The sequence below is a fragment of the Rhincodon typus genome, chromosome 8 (genome assembly GCF_021869965.1).
Source record: "Rhincodon typus isolate 14 chromosome 8, sRhiTyp1.1, whole genome shotgun sequence".
Classification (NCBI taxonomy): Eukaryota; Metazoa; Chordata; class Chondrichthyes; order Orectolobiformes; family Rhincodontidae; genus Rhincodon; species Rhincodon typus.
Window position 1 is genome coordinate 62,239,092 of NC_063339.1, and position 21,246 is coordinate 62,260,337.

The 21,246-nt window shown below is 37.9% G+C and overlaps 1 protein-coding gene across 2 annotated transcripts in view; it reads right to left on the reverse strand.

Moving 5' to 3' along the window:
- Window positions 1-4,048: 4,048 nt before the first annotated feature.
- LOC109911862 (formin-like) overlaps window positions 4,049-21,246 on the reverse strand; it is a 368,530-nt gene continuing 351,332 nt past the window's right edge. For both annotated transcript variants that reach the window (XM_048600301.1, XM_048600300.1), the window contains 2 exons: window positions 15,761-15,842; window positions 4,049-8,069 (listed from right to left, as the gene is read on the reverse strand). In XM_048600301.1, coding sequence (XP_048456258.1) covers window positions 8,025-8,069; window positions 15,761-15,842 — 127 coding nt within the window. In that variant the 3' untranslated portion in view covers window positions 4,049-8,024. The remainder of the gene's footprint in view (window positions 8,070-15,760; window positions 15,843-21,246) is intronic.

Sequence of the window (21,246 nt, forward strand, 5' to 3'; positions counted from 1 at the left end):
TTTATGTATACATTGTACTTGCAGTTTTTCACTGTAAAGCATTATACATTTTTTTCATTTCACTCCCTTTACATATTAAATTTTTGGGATGAGCATTCAGCACATTGGTCAGTAAAGTCATCATAGACCCAGGAAACCATAGAGCTGTTCTCTCATCAGAAAGAGGTGGTGGTTTAACCTGAGGGTTACCATGCCTCAGGGGAAGGGAGAGGTTGAAAAGCAGGACTTTCAAGGTGACCTCAGCCTGTACTGTTGGCATTGTTAAACCAACCGTCCAGAAAACTGAGCTAACCGATGAATCAGTACAATGCGCTGGAGCACCAATGTTCAGTGATGCAAATTTATAGAATGTGGGTTACTCTCTGTAAAGATCGATATTATTCATATCCTCATCTTAACTATTTTACTCTGAGGAGGTGTGCAATAGAACCCAGCAGCTTCCTCACAATGGGAATGACAACCATCCTTGAGTTTGTTTCACACTGAAAACAGCACACCTCAGAACATCCCAGCTGTTCTCTCAGATATGCAGAGCACAACATTTGGAGTGTCAAGGGAAAGAACTGAGACATATAACTGGTGTATGAAAGAAAAAAATGGTTTGCAGATGACACTGCTTTAGCAGTAAGCACAGAAGAAAGATTACAAGAATGTGTCACTAGGTCTGTAACAGCAGACATGACCTTTGGAATGAAACTGAATATTAATAAAATTAAAGTGAGACTTGTCTGAAATCATCAAAATACATTTTTATATTCATAGAAGTAAGATATTAGAACAAGGACAAAACATTCAAGTATTTAGGAAGTATAGTATCTATGAATGGAAGATGTAACAAAGAAAGAACAGCAACGAAGCCATTGGGAGAGGCCATATTTGATAAGAATGGATGGTTACAAACTGGAAAACTGAAAAACTCAAGAAGTGACTTGTAACAAACTTGATTTGGAGTGTTTTATATAGATTTGAGACTTGGACATTACAGATAGAGTCCAACTTGCTAAACAGCTTTGAAATGGGACTTGTAAGAAAATGGAAAGGACCAGTTATACAGAAAACGGAACAAATGATTATGTGCTGAGGAAAGTGAATTAAACTTACTGAACTTAATCAGGAAACGTCAGAGAGTCTGGGTAGGACACAACTTTAAAGGAAACAGATTAGAAAGAGATATGGTGGAGGAAAGATTTCAGGGGAAAAAAAGGAAAGTGGATATCAACGCTATATAGCTTGAAAAATGAAGTAGGCAAATTAAAAGACTGGTACAGGATAATGAGACATGGAAAGTTCATTATGAATTCTGGGCCTATCTTGAGCAAAGCATAGATAATGATGATAATGAGCGATAAAAACAAAAGATAGTGATGAACAACCAGGCTGTTTGTTCTGTTCAAGGTAGATTGGTCTTCATTTTAGAATAAAAACATTGAGTTGCATGTTTCATTGCAAAACGAAAGCTATTCATACCAGTGTTTATGTTCTCAAACTTGTGACCTTCATTACACAATGTGAATTCAAAATAATATTAGCTAAATTTAATTAAATGTATTTGGGTTTGATGTCATTGCAAATATTTTCAAAATTTGAGCAGCGAGTTTGTATAAAATGTTCAAAAAGAAAAATTGGGAGCCAAGACATTTTTTACCAGTTCTCTTGAGGTTTGTGAAGGATACATTTTAAAGGAGTTGGGAAGAAACATCACATTCTTATTTAACTGCATGAGTCTGGAAAACATACACAACAGTGGAGCCACATACTCACTGAGAATGCAATGCAGCCTATTTGCCTTGCTGCTCTGCTATATGCTATAAGCATGACAGTTTTGCTTGCTATGGCCAGGCATCATTAGTAGAAATTAATTAGTTTGAGTCAATAATATTAAACAATGAGCATTGTATATATGAATGCTTATTGTACATTGTAATTGTTCTACTCATTTTCTGGCAAATACTGCAGGCTTTTGTTGAACTAGCTTATCTTCAGAGCCTCATCCAGTTCTGGTAAGCAAAACCAAGAAGTCATAAAGATTTTGTAGTTGAATAGAATCAGATTTCATTCCAAGCGTTTTATATGCCATGTTAACTCTTAGTACACAAATAAAATCTACCTTCCTAAGTACTGAGCTCCATTTTATTCTCACTAGGAATTTGCTCCTTGCTGTGATTTTAATACATTGCTCACTCCTGTGGTTTCTTTTCCATCATAAAATGTACTTAATTTACGACTAAAGGGCTCAAACACATCATTCACCAACGACACTTCAAAACACATTGTATAACTGTGTATGAATCAAATAGGGCTAGTTCATGTAATTTCTGTTAATTAAATCAAAGATTACATATTCAACAGTGAATTCCTTTAAGAACATTCTGATCACTTCTTGCAATCAGCATTACTAAATACCATTTAGCATTATGAATTGTTAGTGCTTGCTCTCCCAATACAACTTCATAAGATAAACTCATATGTGATGTCGTTTTACAGAAAAAGACAAACAATAGCATTCTAATGAATCAAACTTAGATCAATTCAATCTTCCTCAAAGATTCTCCTTTATAAAAGGTATTTTGGATGATCTACACCAACTCATCCACCAAATCATCAGAATACCTACAAAATAGCTCATGCGTTTTATTAGATCCCAATAAAGTCATCACTGTTTACAAAAGACATTCTTCATAAAGTGTAATATCAATCTTTTAATCCTCTTAATTTATATGAATTCAGTTTATTTAGTTGAAACATAATTAATAGAAAACAGAAAAACAGTTTTAATTGAGGTAGAAATAAGGTAGATCTATGCTTATGATTTAATTAATAGTGTCCTCATCTTTGCAAAATGGGACAGAATGGCTGGTATTATTTTGGATTTAAAAAACCCAGAAATTGCTGGAGAAGCAATTCTTTTCCGGTTTTTGAATCTGTTTTTGATTCTGATTTTCAGCATCTGAAGTTCTTTGTTTTATCTTTATATTCATTTTGAATACTTTGAATTCAAAAGACATTATCTCAATATGTCTCAATTGGAAGATTTATGTTAGAATTGTTTGTATCAAAACACATACATCATGGTCGACATGCTTTTGAAGTTAGACCAAGTCTGTGTACTGACCTGATTTAATTTTTTGTACATATTCTGATTCCAAGTAGTTTTCAAATATTAGAACTTGTCCAAGCTAAAGTTTAAACTCTTGGCCAAACTTAGCAGCTCCCAGGTCACTTACAAGTTCAGTGGCCTGTTGTGAGCCTCTAATTTGTATTGCTAATGGTAACATGTCTTTTTGAAGAAGGTACTTGCACGATGGATGATCTAATGAATACAGGCTCTTGGCAACAATTCTAGATCAGCCACTTTTCAATTACTTTCCGGAACCAATTAAGATCATGACAAAAGTTTGCTCAAGTTTAGTTTCCAATTCAGAATTATATATCAAACCTCCACCATACAATAACCGAAAGAACTGTGGATGCTGTAAATCAGGAACAAAAGCAGAATTTGCTGGAAAAGCTCAGCAGGCCTGGCAGCATCGGTGAAGAGAAAATCAGAGTTAACATGTCAGGTCCGGTGACCCTCCCTCAGAGTTAACGCTAATTCTGGATTTTTTTTCTCAACAGATGCTGCCAAACCTCCACCATGTTCTTTTCAATACTACAGGTTGCACTTCACAACAATTTACCATAAGAATTCCGTTCACATTTTGCAAAGAAAATAGTTACATTTCTATTTATTTTCTTCATACTCCTAAAGCACTGGCTATCCTCTTATTCAGTGTTTTGAGATCAAATCAATGTGATGTTGTGCAACATTATCCAGAACTAATAACACAAAATATTGTGCAAAAATATCCACAACATTTAATATGCAACTAAAAGGACGATGACATTCACTAAACTATTCTTCAGCAGTGATTCAATATGTTCAGGCATAACACATTTCATCTGCCATTGTTTTACTGTCAATCAATCTTGTTAACGTTTGTTATTCTTTACTCTTCCAATCTATATTCCTATGCCAACTGTAACAGAAGCATAAGTTGATAAACATAGATATTAACAAATTGGTAATTTTATTCTAAAGTGCACCAAGAAATCTCTACAGACAATGCTTTTGATTGAAAGCAACAAAGATAGGCGCATTTCATGACAATCATAAATCCATGATGATTTCTTAGTAAAATGTAACAGAGCTTCCTACACTGTTAACAGACACTAGTGGATTACTTTTATATAAGACAAAGAAAATGTGGGTCTTCCCAACAGTGCGATTGAGACCTCAAATGTGTTAACTTTAGAAGCTTATCCAGCTGAAACATACCATAGCCATTTCATTAACATTCTATATGTTTGCATAAAAAAAGATTAAGTCAAGAGCAGCAATACAGTGGCAGTATTCTTGATCAGAGCACATATTAACATACTCAGGCAACTGTAGGAAATTACCCATGTGGATTAACATCATAACATTGTTTATGAGGGACAGTTTACAATTTTGCTGCACCTGGCACATAGAAGATATCTTTATTTAATATTGCCAAATAGTTCACATAGGTTATAATGATTATGTCCTTAGATTATTAGTGTTCTATATTTCAATGTAAAGAATCTTTACAATGCAGTTTAATATTATAATGTGGAGGTGCCGGTGTTCGACTGGGGTGGTTCACCTGACAAAGGAGCAACGCTCCGAAAGCTTGTGATTACAAATAAATCAATTGGACTTTAACTGGGTGTTGCTTAAAATTATGTTTGCAAAGATCTAGAATTTTGTCCCATTTTCTTTGGTAATTGAACAGATATTCTATTATCTCTTGCAGTTTATATTATTTTTAGGAACAGTATATCTGAATTACATTTTTTTGGCCCAAAATAAAAACTGTAAGTATTTATGTTTGAATAAAGCCCTAATAAGGTTTAAACAAAACATCTATTTCTTTACCACACAATGTTAATTGTACATCATGGTTAGAATGTTAATTGTATAAAATGAATAAAATTAACATCTTTTCATCAAGAAACCACACGTTTAGGAAATCAATAACTAAATGTTATAGTATGTGAAGAAGAAAGAAGCAATTAAATTGCTTAAAGTGATATGCTCAGGCCTCTTTACTGAATTAAAATAAAACAAAAATTTGATGAGGTTTAATACAACACACTTCATTCACAATTTCTTTGCTTTGTGTTGGAAGGCAGAATTCCTTAGGTATGGTGAGTCATCCAGTATGTTGTTCAATTGATCATTTTTTTTAAAGTGCAAGCCGAGACAGTAAATTCTGGCAGGTTATGAGGTCACTGACAGGCATCATGGCTGAGATCAGTCCTGCTCTCACACATTCCAGAAGGGGTCACCATTTAGCAATCATATGTGACAATTCAGGCTAGTTTTACCCCTCATCAGCTCAAAGACACTGAAGACTCTTCCAGTACCCCTTCTGTTAACCTGTCTGTGGACAGCAGACTTAAAACAAACCAAGAACTGAATCTGGCGCAATCATATTCTCTGTGGTTATTAACACACCTAACCATGAAAGGAACTCAGAGGTTTTGACTTGATCTGTAAAGGCATAATATAGTAAGCAACGTTCACTACTGTAATCCTACATATATTACACATATTGGATTTCTATCCTTTGTATATCACATTGTTTTACTTAAAATAATTCTATTTTGAAAAATCATTTTTAAAACACTTCGAGATAGTCAACTGTCCAAATTGATATTTTTATAAAATATATTCTTAATTCTAAAGGTATAGTAAATATTATCTATTAATCTGTTTTCTTTCTGGTAGATGAATCAAGCTGCCACGTCATTCATATGACATGTATACTATACAAAAATACATTAGAAGTAAATGTTCAGCAATAGATTTTGCTGAACAAAATGCAATCAAGTGCTATCTAGATATATCTACTTATTTTTGAATGGATACTTCTCCCTTCCATATGTCTTTTGCATTCATTAATTCATCACACAATATATATTAGCTCTTTAATAACAAGATAACTATTTTATGCGTGGAGTAAAACTACAGCTGTTAATAATACATTTATTGACTTTGAATGTGTTATCTGAATATTAAATTGATAAATGTGCTAATGGTAAGAAGGTGTTTTTTTTTGATGCATTTTTTTTCTCAAAATCTTGCTAAGATCAATTGTGTATACCAAAATAAATTTTAAAAGATTGAAGCGAAATCTATTTTAGGGACTGTAAAATATAAAGAATTGAATATAGTTATTGCTTTTAAGCTCCATTTTCATTTACTTAGCTCTATGCTCTACTTCACACTGTCACAATTGCCCTGCATCCATCCTCCTGGGAACTAAATCAAACATTTTACTTATTAATTTTGGCCAGAACATATTGGCGATACCAGGTCTACGGTTGAAAATAAAGAATATATAAAATAAGATATTGCTGAAAGCAATATTTTAAAAGAATATTTGCAAGCCTTCTTAACATTCTATAAGAATTACTACAAAACCTTTGGGCCATGGAGCTCCACATGTTCAAATTGCAGAATATATACAGTGGTTTGCCAGGTCATTTCAAAAGTAATGTAGATCTTCTACAGGTTAGGGTCAGTTTGCAATATAGCTGACATCCGATTGTTGGAAGCTATGTAGGCTGACATGTTAATTACAGATTTTCGCAAATGCAGAAGGTCAAGATCTCAAGTGCATTCAAGGTTTTCGTGAAAGGAAGAAAGATATTGAAAAGAAAAGTTTGAAAGGATTGAAATTCCTAAGAATGAAAAGCAGGGAGAATATGAATGATGAGCACAAAGGTATTACCTTTAAGCAGTAGTTGTGAATTTAACACAAAGTTTTGCCAGCAGTAAATTTGGTCTCTCCAAAATTCCTAGCTTTCTTTGCATCAGTGATAGTACAAAGGAAACAATTTACATTCATCAGACTTAGATCCTACAAGTTATCGTTAGCACTCACTGTTGCCAGGAGACAAACTAGAGTCCTGCCCTGCTGAGGTTAGGGCACCATCCAGACTAGTAGTTATGAAGCAATCTTTTTATGGGAGTGGCAGCCAAAAGCCCACTTTCAATCAGATGGAGAAACAACGAGAAATTGGGTAATGGGACGTTGTAAAAACTCTGGTGACCATCCAGGCCTCAGAACCTGTTGAAAACTGCCTTTGCTCAAAATGTGAGTGACCATTCAAGCTCAAAAAATTTCATGTAACTGTTGGCATTAACATTATTCACACCATTCCATGATATTACAGACAAAAAATACAGTTCTAATTGAATGATCTCTTGGCAGAGCTGAAAGAAAGAAAGAAAAAAATACCCATTGGGCATTGATGTGTTTCAATTCCAAATCACTTTTTTTTCTTGAAACTTTAACAGGTTTGACTTTGACTTACTTTTTAAATAGGTTTCTAGGCGCATAGTACATACTCTATATCTTGGAAGCCAATGTGCATTGTAATGTGGGGGATATTACAGAGTTGGTTTATTCATTTGGTTGGTCGAACAGATTTTGTCCTGTGTTACAATGAGATGCAGGAAACATTAAACAGAATATGCAACTGCAAAAACATAACATTTACATTGTTTTTGAACTTTGTAGCAGCTTCAGCTGGAACATTATACAATTTCAATGTTTGATTAAATTTTTAAGAACATTGTGTCTAACCCCAAGTCACCTTGTAGTATAACGTATTATAATCCACTGAGGCTTGAAGAGACAGAATATCTTTTGGAAGCAATAGTATATTGATTTTTTTTTAGATTTCAGAATTCCTTTGCTGGATTTCTGTAGGATATACCATAATTAGACATAACTCGAACTAAGCGTTGAAATTTCACTTTGGTGAGAGTAGAACATATACATCCTGTGACAAATATAATCAAGAATGCATGAAGGCTCTATAGACGACATCATGGAATTAGAAACTTCCTTGGCATGTTGGCATTGGGGAATGAGCAGCATGAAGAAATATCCTTCAAATTCTGAACGAATTCAATAATCAAGTCACAGGACACATTTTCTTTGAGGTTTCCATCAGTCAGTGATGACACTTGCCTCCCTTTGGCGTAGTCTTTCTTTCTGTTTCAGAAGAGAAAAAAAAAGCTCATCGTCATTTACAAACCTTGGACTATAATCCTCTGTGAATTGCAAAATCCACATTGATTTAATTAACTAGGTTGTTCAGCTGGATTTGAAAAATAGTTACATTTACAATCCAAGATTGAAAATTGCCTTTCAACTCAAAACGTGGCACGTGTCCAAAATAACTAATTTGCAGTTTTGTGATGCTTATTCCATTATTTGTCTTTTACATTTTATTCCTATATTAAGATCATGGAAGGAAGACATAGCATTGTGATTTTCTTTAAAACATCAAACATAGCAGATTTAGAGGCTGGGGCTGTGACTTAACATAATTTTTGTCTTCTTATTACCCAGTCATAGCTAACACATTTTAAATTGGTTGAAGTTGCTAGAGACCAATCATTCCAGCCCCAGAATAGTGCTGCAGAAATTCCTCAGGGCAACCATCTCCAGCTGCTTCACCAATAAGCTTGCTTCCAACCATGAAAGATCAGCATGGGGATGTTTGTTGGCGACTGCACTGTTCAGCACCATATGTACATCTTCAGGTCTTAAAGCATGTTACCATATGCAGCTAGGCCCAGACAACACTCATGTTCAGGCTAATATGTGGAAAGTAACATTCACACAAAATAAGTGTCATCTACTGGAGAGAAAATCTAACCATCTGTTGACATTCAATGCATTACTATCACTGAATATCCCACCATAAATATATTGCATGTTACCATTGACCAGAAAGTTAAATGGACTAGCCATATAACCACCATGAATACAGGAGCAAGTCAAGGCTGGGAATTTTGCAATAGCTCACCTTCTAGCTTCCCTAATCCTATCCATTTTCTGTAAGATACAAGTCAGGAGTTTGATGGTGCCATCTCCACTTGTCAGGATTAGTGCAGGTGTAACAATAGTCAACAAATTTGCCAACAATCCAGAGAAACAAGTCCATGTGTACCCCACGGAAAATGTTTAATTGCTCCATCACCAGAACACCATGACTACAGTATGTATAATATCCAAGACGAGCTGCAGCAACTCACCACAGCTCTTTCAGCAGCACCTTGCAAACACATGATGTTTACCATCTAGAAAGACAAGGACACTAGATGCATGGGTAAACCATTCTTTGAAGGCACCCAATATTCTGACCTGGAGTTATTTCACTGTTCCTGCACTGTTGTTGGATTAAAGTCCTGGAACTCCCTTATTAACAGCAATGTAGATGTATCTTCACCAGGTGGATGCAACAATTCAAGAAGTTGTCTCACCACTATTTCTTCAAGGACAATTAGAAATTAGAAATAAATGCTACCAACTATGCTTCTGCCTCTGCTGGGTTCATCTTGTTGGTTGGTGATGTCTGGGATTTTGGCTGTGGGACAGCTCTTCTAATTTTAGCACAAGGCCCCTAAATGTTAGTGAAGAGGGCTTTGCAGTGTTGACAGGGCTGGGTATGTCACGTTGTTTGTGATGCCTACATCAGTGCTAGGTGGTCCATTCTGTACTATTCTGTTTTGACATTTCTGTAGCAGTTTGGTATAATTGAGCAGCTTGCTAGGCCATTTGTATTGCTTTCAATCACAAGTAGACCAGATGAGGAAAGGAGAGTAGATTTATTCTCTGAAAAGTGTAAGTGAACATAATGGGTTTTTACAAAGAAAGTTTCAATGTACAAGTACTGAGACTAGCTTTTAATACCAGTTTTTGAAATTAAAACTGAATTAATTTTAAATTCCATTGACTGCTGTGGTGAGATTTGAACCTGCATCTCTAGGGTAGTATTATGGACCAATGGCCAACAGAAGCAGGTTGGCAGCCTGATTTTCTGACAGGGACCTGGAGGTCCTGGTGGATGGGATGCCTGAGGAGATCACAGTATACAGCCTGCATGGTTATTCCAAAGACCAAGATCAGTGCAGTGTCCACAGTCTTGAGAACTGCCCAGCAGTGTAGGAAGAAAGCTAATGACCCACTGCACTCCTCAATAGTAAGTGCCACCATCTTCTCTCTTCTAAGTCACACTTACTCTATCTCTGCTAGGACACCCACTTTCCACCAAGGCTTATTGTCCTTCACTCTCTTAAGTAAATCCAACATCTTCCCTTAAGCGTCCTTACCCAGCCCAACTCCCTTATAATACTAATCCTGAATTCCCTCCGTGCGGCCTACTTACACTCTCAGATGCCTCACCACCTTTCTCCTACCTCCACTAAGAGCTGTGCCAGCCATTTCTCTCTCACTAGTTCCGTCCCTTTGTCTCATTCCAGGAGAAAATAGCGTGGCAAGAACCAAGGAGGCTGTTGGGCTTGACCTCTGTCTCCATCACCCAGTACGAGGACAGAATCCTTGTGTTAGCGGGACAGGGCTGTGACTGCTCATGCGGTGATCCTGAGACCTCTATGTCCTGGACATCATGTAAGATTCATTGTCAAGGGCTGAGTGACTCTCCTATCACCAGCACTGTCAGTGTAATCTTAACATGCCCAACTTCTAACCCCATTTTGCAACCCATTCCCTTTCATCTCCTGTGGGAACTAGCAGCCTCTGCACGGTTTCTGCTATGAAGAGGGCACCTTCTCAGGATATCACCTTCTCCTCCACCTCTGAGGAAGCAGTCACTGATTCTTCTGCAGTACGTACATTGTCTGGATTAGATTTGGGAGCACATGTTGATCGACACATCACAGCATGCGGGCATCTGGCTGGCTCTGAGGTCAGGCTGGCAGTTGTCATGGAGATCCAGGTCCAGCACACTCAGAGTGGGGCTGGATATGCGCATCGACCCGCACTCTATTGCTGCAGTCACTAATGCTCATCATCATTGGCAAGGTAACAGGGGTATGGAGTGATCTGACCTCACTCCAGTTGCCTGTTCAACATAAGGAGTACAACAGAAACAGGAGGAGGAATCACATGCAAGCACCCAGCTGTCTCCTCTCAGCACTCTGCAGAGGTGCTCAAAACCATCCAGCTCCAGCCTGCCTACAGTGCCTAACCCTGTGGGTGTTTAAGCAGAGGAAGGTGAACCTGTACACTATCAAATGCCCCCAAGATCACTTGACCAAAACTCCAAGGCCAACAGGTTGACTCCCTCCACCTCAGCTGCATTTGGTATTCTTGCCTTTATTGGTCAATGCATTGAGTATAGGAGTTAGGAGGTCATATTGCAGCTGTACAGAATGTTGGTTTGGCCACTTTTGGAACACTGCATTCAATTCTGGTCTCCCTGCTATAGGAAGGATGTTGCAAAACTTGAAAGGGTTCAGAAACTTTAATAAGAATGTTGCCAGGGTTGAAAGGCTTGAATTATAGGGAGAGACTGAATAGTCTGGAGCTATTTTCCCTGGAGAGTTGGAGGCTGAGGGGTGACATTACAGAAGTTTATAAAATCATGAGGGGCATAGATAGGATGAATAGCCAAGGTCTTTTTTTCCCAGGGAAGGGAGTCCAAAACTAGGCGGCACAGATTTAAGATGAGAAGGAAAAGATTAAAAAGGGACCTAAGGGGCAACATTTTCATACAGAGGGTGGTTCATGTGTAGAACGAGCTGCTAGAGAAAGTGGTGGAGGCTGGTACAATAACAACACTTAAAAGACAGCTGGATGGGTGTATGAATAGGAAGGGTTTAGAGGGATATGGGCCAAATGCTGGCAAATGGGACTAGATTAATTTAGGATATATGGTCGGCATGGACGAGTTGGACCGAAGGACCAGTTTCCATGCTGTGCAGCTCTATGACTTTATTACTGTCATGTGTACGGAGGTATAGAGAAAAATGCTGCCTTACGTGCTTCACAGGTAGATTCTACTACAAGTGCATCCATAACAGAACAGAGTCCAGGATACAATGTTACATCTGCCGAGAAGGCGCAGAGAGAGATCAACATTAACATATGGGTGCTTACCCTGTGTGCAAAATGGCCTCGTGGCAGCATTAAAGTGCTCCACAGTGAAATACCCAAGTTTATAACTATGTTTAAAGTGGGTCGAAGATGTGCCATAATAATGTGGTGAGGCTGGTGTGCATCTGATGCAACTTTCTCAGGCAAAGAATACAGCAGCCGCTGCCCATGGAGCGTACCCTGAGTTGTTGGGGACCACTGGCGAGATGGCGGTTTGGAGGAGCAAGAGCTGGAGCTGCCAGGTATCTGCTATGACTTTCACATTGAGAATTGTCACTGTCTATTTTCTCTCTGCTGCATGGGAGAATAGCAGATTATACGTAAATGAGGTGAATATAAGAAACAATGAGATATAAATGTATGCAAAGCATCTTTTCTTGATGGGAAGATTTTTCTGAGTACTTTTTGAAGTAGTGTGATGTGGATACTTTATGAGACAGTGTGGCACGAGGAGTTAAGGAAATCTGTTTAATGATAGCCTTCAGATTGTTACAGCTGCAGATTGGTACAGACCTGGCAGAGCAGTGAAACTAGAGATTCAAAAGCCTGAAAACAAGAAGCATCTGTCACCATTTCTCTCTGTGAAAATGGGAAAAAGTACAGACTCTAAAGAAAAAAAATTCTCCCACAGAAATACCTAGGATGCATCCAATCAGCTACTCAATCGAAGTTCAAGCACCGCTATGCAGACAATATTGTATCATTATTTCTTCAATCAAAAGAACCGTGAGAAATAACCCTTTAGTCTTGTCTGGGCTCTTGAACTATGTCGCATACTTTTTCTGCTATATTTTTTCAATTATAGTATTCATGTCAAGCCTTCTGATGCTTTTTTTTTCTCTCCTATTTCTGAATGATTTTAAAGGAACATAGTTTAAGTGTATACTAATAGAATAGTAATTTTTTTTTGCTATTTGTTAAAGAAAAGTTTGTTTCCTGCAAATGACAAAATCTGGTGTGAATTGCATTTGTCCTGAACAGCAGTTAGACGGTCAAATTGATTATCTTGGTAGTCGAATTGGATAGTTACACATTTGTGATGCTTTGTGTGATAATGGAGCTCAATTATTAGTGCACTCCTCCCAACTGAATCGTTAGCATAGACCTGATGATCAGAGTACCTGGAGAGGCATATCCCCTTTAAATAATATGTCAGTAAGTGTACCAGGTCAATTCCAACATGTTTTACCCAATGGGTTAAGTTTTGGACTGTGTGCCTCTGATAAAACTTTAAATGCGCCATTAATTTCTGATTTGAATGTGGACATGATGGATCCTCTTGCTTCCAGCGAGCACCTCAATTTAGTGAGCACAGAAAATGTGGCAGACATGGTTCCAGCTGGTCAATAAATGAAATGCTCATTTTTAATGATACGCCTCCCAACTCCTGCATCCATCTCACCAGCTAGTTAGGTTGAAATTAACCCATATATTGCATTCTTACAAAATAAGAGATTCATTGTATAATTTCCAGGTTGATTTTAACTCTTCCTATTTGTATCTTGACTCGAGACTGATTATGCAATGCTCCAAATCCTTTGTGGTACAGACTGTCCACATGCTGGAGGATATATTTACTAGCATTTAGTCACACAAAACAATTAAAAATTCCAAACTTTTAACAGTTTATCTTGATTATCTGAACAGGGCTACAATTAACTAGAACATTCTGTAACCAAAGTTCTGTATTCCCAAGACAGTAATGAGCAACACTTCTGAGTACAGAATACTTTACCATATCTGGAATTTGTAGCAGATAATTCAAAGACATTGGATAAAATTAGATAATTCCATTACATCAAATGGTCAGAATAATTGCTTGCAACTATATGACAAGCTAAACAAAAAGTAAAATATTAATTTAGTAACAACTGAATCTATTGAGACAGTTTTACAAACTTATTTACTTCAAGAAAAAGATTAGTATTGACAGTATGTGTTTCACAACCTCAGAACATCTCAAAGTATGTTACAGCCTGTGACATTTTTTTTTTCAATTGTAGTCAATGTTGTAATGTACTTTACAATGGCATTCATGTAGATTAAACTGTAGGTAGATCAATGTCTTCAAATAGGACAACATTAAGTCACAATTTGTCTTGAAGCATGCAGTACTAAACTGGGTCATGTGCCATAAGGATCAGTGCTGGGGCTTCAGCTATTTACAATCTATATTTAAATGACTTAGATGAAGAGATTGAGAGTGAAGTATTAATTCTGTCAATAATACAACTAAGGTGTGAACGTAAGCTGTAAGGAGGAAACAGATAACCTGTCTATATCGCTATGCAGTCTAAGTGATTGGATAACAAAAGTGTCAGAGAAGTAAATGTAGGGAATTGTGAAGTTATTCAGTAGAAAGAATAAAGAAGCAGAATATTTTTATAAGCAGTGAAATCTGAAAACTTGAGCGTTTAGAAGGCTGTGGGGTGTAATTGTACAAGAGGATTTAAGTACACGAAAAGGAAGTCTTGCTGCAATTGTGCAAGGCATTGGTGAGACAACAGCAGAAGCACTGTGTGCAGGTTTAGTTTCCATATCTAAGGAAGGACATACTTCAATTGGAGTATGACAGCAAAAATTCACTGGATCGGTTCCCGGGATGAATGGGTTGTCTTATGATGAGAGGACACAGAAATTGGGCCTATGCTTTATGGAGTTTAGAAGACTGAGAGATGATCTTATTGAAACGTACAAGGTGCAGAAGCTGCTTAACAGGGTTGACAATGAAAGGTTGTTGCCTTGGCTGGGGAATCTAAAACATGGGATCACAGCTTCAGGATAAAAGGCTGATCTAGTGGGGTTGAGATGAGGAGACATTTTTCAGACAGAAGATTGTAAATCATTGGAATTCTCTACTATAGAAGGTTGTGGATGTTCCATCCCTCATTGAATATATTTAAGCTCTGAGGCAGACAAATTTTTGGCCTCTGAGGAAATTCAGGGATACAAGGTGCAAGTGGGCAGATGGATGTGAGGCCAATGATCAACCATTATTTTAATGAATGGCTGAACAGGCTTGAGGGACTCGAAGGTTCAGTTCTGCTTTTATTTCTTAGATTGTAATAAATTGTCAACCAGCAATTCTTTCAACATTTACCCTGGCAAAGCAATTGCATTATTTAAAATCTCCATTACATCTTATTTTAACACTTATTGTTCCAACTTAAAAGCCTCATAATTTTTCTTCAGATTTGAACATTCATTCCTGGTTTCTGCCTCTGGAATCCTTTCTTTTGGGGTGGCATGGTGGCTCAGTGGTTAGCACTGCTGCCTCACAATGCCAGGGACCAGGTCTGATTCTCTCTTCGGTCTGTGTTTGTGTGGAGTTTACACATTCTCCCCGTGTCTGCGTGGGTTTTCTCCAGGTGCTCCGGTTTCCTCCCACAGTCCTAAGATGTGCAGGCTCAGGTGGATTAGCCATGGAAAATGCAGGGTTTCAGGGGTAGGGTGAGAGGGTGAGTCTGAGTGTGATGCTCTTCGGATGGTCAGTGTGAACCCAATGGGTTGAATGGTCCGCTTTCACACTGGAGGGATTCTATGATCTATAAGTCTGGTATCATTTCCCCAGGAAATACTCAGACTGAATATGTTGTATAATACAAATTCAACTAAATTCTTGTCTTAAACATCTTATTAAAATAATGTTTACATAAAAATGAGCAGGATACTGAATTTGTTTTAGATGCATTTGTATTTAAGCATTGTATTTGAATGCTGAATCAGCATCAAATAGCTTTAGGGACACTGACATAGTTTATCAGTAATCACAATCTTACCAGGCTGTTAGGGTTTGTTTTCTTTGTTTCAACTTTCTTTTCCAAAGTTATCTTCTTCACAGACTGCTGAGCCTCCTTCAACCTGAAATAAGTTCATAAGAAACTAATCATTTATTTCAAGTCGTTGCCTATATTTTCATTAACTATGATGGAATGATTCAGTCTATGTTTAAAGCCACATTGCAAATACATACACAATGCTTATGTTTATGATTTTGCTGGAAATAATGAACATTTATCTCATAGGTGAAAAAAGTATCTTTTCTCAAATGCATGCAAGGTTGTCATTAAGGGAAATCAGAATTATTTTCAGAATCTCAAACAACTCTAATACATAATAGATTCAAAGCTCAACTCTTCATAAACCATATTACTCAATTAAACTTTGGGGAATTTGAAATTAGTAAACAAAGATCACATTAGGAGAGAAGGTACCTTGATACTTCACTACCCATTGTTCCTTGCATTCTCCTCATTCTTTGACAAATTCTTGTACTGTTTTATCATTTTACAACTGATCCAGAGTATGTGGCACCCACAAGGATTAAGACATTACATGCAGAATAGTTACAGTCGCAGACACAAAGCATATGATGGGCTATCTAATCCAGCTGTCTGCAATATTCTTAGTGCAATAATATACTAAAGACCCTTGGAATGTTTCACTACAATTGCTGTGTTCTGTTGACGCAAACCATCTATTTCAGCCAAGATTTAGCACAATTGCAGTGAATTCAAGCCTTCACACATTTGACACTTCAGAATTAGAAAGGCACGTTGCCTGCAGCAGGATCATATCAGATCAAATAACTGATATCAGATTCAATTTGGCCAAGCTCCTTTCTCATGAAATGGGAATTCACATTCCAGAGCATTAATTACAGAATGCCAGGTCCCAGAATAAAAATGATTTCAAATATCAACAGTGATTACCAGATAAGCAGCATTGCAAACTATAACATATTCATAAAACTGAATACTCAAATAACAGACAGTACAAATTCCAATGATGCAATGCTAGCTGCATGCATTTTAGTATCAGAACACATGATAGTAGCCTCATCACTCATCAATCCACAAATAAAGAAAGATTAAAAGAAAAGTCCACGACTGACAGTGATTCTCCTTAAAACTTCGCAGTGTCTCCAGAAGATAATATAGATGATTAAATTAATACAAATAATAATACCAATCCTCACTTCCCACTTAGTGGAAAAGTCACAAAGGACAAATAAGGCCTTGGACAAGGAATTTTGGTTTAGAAAATTTGCAACTAGGACCTTGCCTGAAAAACAAAATCAATAGAGTGGTTGACTTTGACACATATTCACAAGGGAGCAATGTGCACCTAAAAGATGCTCATAAGATGAATCATTCTCATGGTTTTATCTGTAAAAAAAAAATTGGAAGAATGTTTTCGGCCTTTCTGAAAGCTGAAACAGCGCAATAGTTTCTGGTTTATCAGTATGACAACACCCAGACATTGTAATTTAACAGACATTTATTCTGATTATCAAAATATTTAAAGTGCAAAAGGGTTTAAATCATGGTGAAATTCAAAGTCAAAGGCTTGGATTTTCACTCTCAGGTTGGGAGCATAGAGTCGGAAAGCAGCCTGGAAGTTGGGATTTTCATTCCACTGTGGCAGGGTTCCCAGGGAGATAGGCCAGTTGGCCCTGGAAAGAGAACAGAAGTTGTCAGGAGAAAAGAAATGGGTGTGAATGGCCTGCTTCCATGCAGCACAGAGAGAGAGAAAGTGGGAAGAAAAGGTAAAGGGACTGGTGAACAGAGGAGCTCCGAACGGGGCTTCCTATTCTTCTTGTAATGCATAATAATTCTTGTTCAGTGCAGAAACCTGGTCCATGTTTTCTATCAACGTAGGTTCGAAAGTCAGGTATATTGGAATTCCTTGTGCACTTTAGAAAACCTATAACTTTTGTGATGACTCTGGGAATAGTAGAGCACATTTTCTGTAAAGCACATAACTGAAGGATGAGATGCTGTAAAAGAAGTACAACTGAGTTGCTGTTTCACCAGTTTGGAGCCCTGGATGATGAAAAGTGAACAAATAAAAGAGGAACTTTAATCCTTTCTGTCATTTAAACTCTCCTGCCTTCCATCTTATCACAGATATTCCATTTTGTTGGTTTCTCCCTCTCCCCTTTCCCTATTCATCAAAAATGTGTTCCATCTCTAAATTGTTTCAGGGCTGACAACATTTCATCGACTTGAAACGTTAATTTATTTACTTTCTCCACCTAATCTCTCCACCCAGTCTCTGCCTAACCTGTTGAGTGGTTTCAACATTTTCCATCCAATGTTGCAATATTTGTTTCCCAGAGTGACCACAACCTAACTTTAATTGTGTCAATGAGGATCAAGTCACCTTCAAGAATTTATCTGGTATCATTACAAGACCTATTATTTCAATCAATTATCCTTAACAATGATACTTCCCTGACACTGCTATATCAACATCTGTCAATTTAGCTATTTCTAATTACAAGGAAACTGAATAAGAACACAAAGGCCAATACAAGTCTGAATCCATGCATATGTGTGTTGAAGACACATGAAGACTTTGAAAAATTATGGTTCAATATTCCAAAATGGAGTGAATATTCTGCATGTTTTTTGCAGCTTCCTTATCCATAGAACATATAAATCAGTAGAATGCAACCTCTGGATAATATTTTAGAGGACAGTGTCACACAGGGTGACTAACTGTCCTGGATTTCATACTTTAGGTGGATGAACTGGGATTTTGCTGCTGGAATGGCCTTGGTCCCATTGTTTAGCTCTTTGCCTTTCCCGCATAAAGTGGTATGCACCTGGCACATGTCACTCTCCTCCTGGTGGCGAATTCCCATAGGCTCACCAGCAATCCCCTGGACACTCTCAATATCACCTTCTTCATCACGGTGGTTCAGTGTTTAGCACTGCTGCCTCACAGCGCCAGAGACCAAGGTTCAATTCCAACCTTGGGTGACTGTCTGTGTGGAGTCTGCACATTCTCCCCGTATCTGTATGGGTTTCCTCCGGGTGCTCCGGTTTCCTCCCACAGTCTAAAGATGTCCAAACTAGGTGGATTGGCCATGTTAAATTACCCATACTATCCAGGGATGTGTAGATTAGGCGCATTAGCGACGGGAAATGCAGGGTTATAGCGATAGGGAAGGGGGATGGGTCTGGGTGGGATTCTCTTAAGAGGGTTGGTGTTGGGCCAAATGGCCTGCTTCCACACTGTAGGGATTCTATGATTCAATGATACCCCTAACCTCTGTTTCCACACATTCATCAGAAACCCTACCTCCTAGACAACAGAGTTTGGACACCACCCCACGCTGCTCTCCTCTCCAATCCCAGCAGCTCTCCAGAATCCACCCATCTACTTCTCATAGTTTGGATAGCACTCTCCCTCCCCCTTCTCAATCCTACAGATTTACCTGAGCCCTTCCACCTCTGCTTCCACAGTCTAGACAACCCCTACCTCCCTCCATCACACACTGGACAGCAAGCTCCACAAAGGTCCTATGGTTTCATCCAAAAACGCCCAATTATATAGTCAGTCTCCCACGCAAAAATTCCCTGGAAGTTGGTCACCCTGGTTTCATGTGGAATTCTACAGTTGCCAACAAACACTTCTCCGGGTGTCTACATATTTCAAATTTTCAAGTGTATCTGCCAAAGGTCCAGCAAAGAAACAAAATCTAGTTGATACAAATTTAGACCTGTCCCTCTAGTTACTTACCGGAAGAAAAATGCAGCTAAATTAGTGATAAAACCTACGTAATATTTTACTCTTCTTGAAGATCCAAGATTAAATGTTCATGCTAAATTAGCAAATCCAAATTCAAATTGCAGACTTCGTGTGATACATCCTTATATTTAATAACATAGGTTGCTTATACATTTGTGATATGTAACTTTGTTTTGCTTTACTCAACAGCCATTCAGTCTCCGAATATTGAATGACTTTTAGAATGTGCGTGTTAATACAACTGGTTGGTGCAATCCATCTTTATTGAAGGCAGGTGTGGGACTTGAATCTGTTGAACAAGCACTATGACTAAGCTACTTAAAAATATTATATAAATATGTGCTCTGAATTCAATTTAACGTTGATTAACGATAGTATTCTGGTGCACTTATGAGTAATGGCGAACTAAATACAAGTGCAGGTTTACTAAAATTATCCACTTAATCTTGTTATTTGATCTTACTTGTTAGTCAAGTGTTAAATTGAGCACACAGTACGCGGAACCGACAGATCAAAAGACTCACTGGGCAGTCAGAAAATAATTAGGGCTGTAGAGTAAGGAGTTCCATGTGGCAATATACCTTGCTTGTACACTATCTTTTTAACTTAGAAATAGAGAGCACAGCACTGAAAACTAACCTGGATCTACTCAGAAACACACTTGTTTCTTTTTTTCATTTTTACAAACTTCCAATGGAATTGGGCCAATGTGTTAGAATTCACTACAAATGCTGACTATTACTGCATATCTTAGAATAGCAACTTCAGATAAGTGCATATTTGCATTTAACCCTGAAAATCTTGAGGTTGGTGTCTGAGCTAACATCTTCCCTCTGTAAACTGGCCCGAAGACACATGCAAACAAACTGAATGTGATAAATGTGAGATGTTGCATTTTGGTAAAACAAACAAGGGCGGGACTTATGCAATGAACGGTAGAGCCCTGTAGTGTTGTCGAACAGAGAGACCGAGGGGTTCAGGTACATAGTTCTTTGAAAGTTGCATCACATGTAGACAGGGTGGTTAAGAAGGTGTTTAGCACACTTGCCTTCATTGCTCAGAGCACTGAGTATCGGAGTTGGATGTCACGTTGAGGTTGTACAGGATGTTGGTGAGGCTACTTTTGGAGTACTGTGTACTGTTCTGATCACCCTGCTATCGGAAGGATTTTATTAAATTGCACAGGGTTCAGAAAAGATTTACCAGTATGTTGCTAGGAATGGAGGGTTTGAGTTATAAGGACAGACTGGATAGCCTGGGACCTTTATCGTATGAGGTTGAGGGGTGACCTTATAGAGGTTTATAAAATCATTAGGGGCATAGATAAGGTGAATAATAAACGTCTTTTCTGTAGGGTGGTGGAGTTCAAAACTAGGTGGCATATTTTGAAGGTGAGAGGAGAAAGATTTAAAAGAGACCCGAGAAGCAACTTTTTCACACAGAGGGTGGTTCGTTTATGGAATGAACTGCCAGAGAAAGTGCTGGATGAAGATACAATTACAAGATTTAAAAAGACATTTGGACAGGTACATGAAAGGAAAGGTTTAGAGGGATATGGGCCAAATGCAAAGCAAGTGGGACTAGTTTAGTTTGGGAAACTTGGTCAGCATGGACAAATTGGACCTAATTGGACAAATTGGACATGTTTCCATGCTGTATGACTCTATGACTTTATGACTTGCTTACCAGCTATGAGTCAACATCACTGCAGAAATTTAGGGCACTG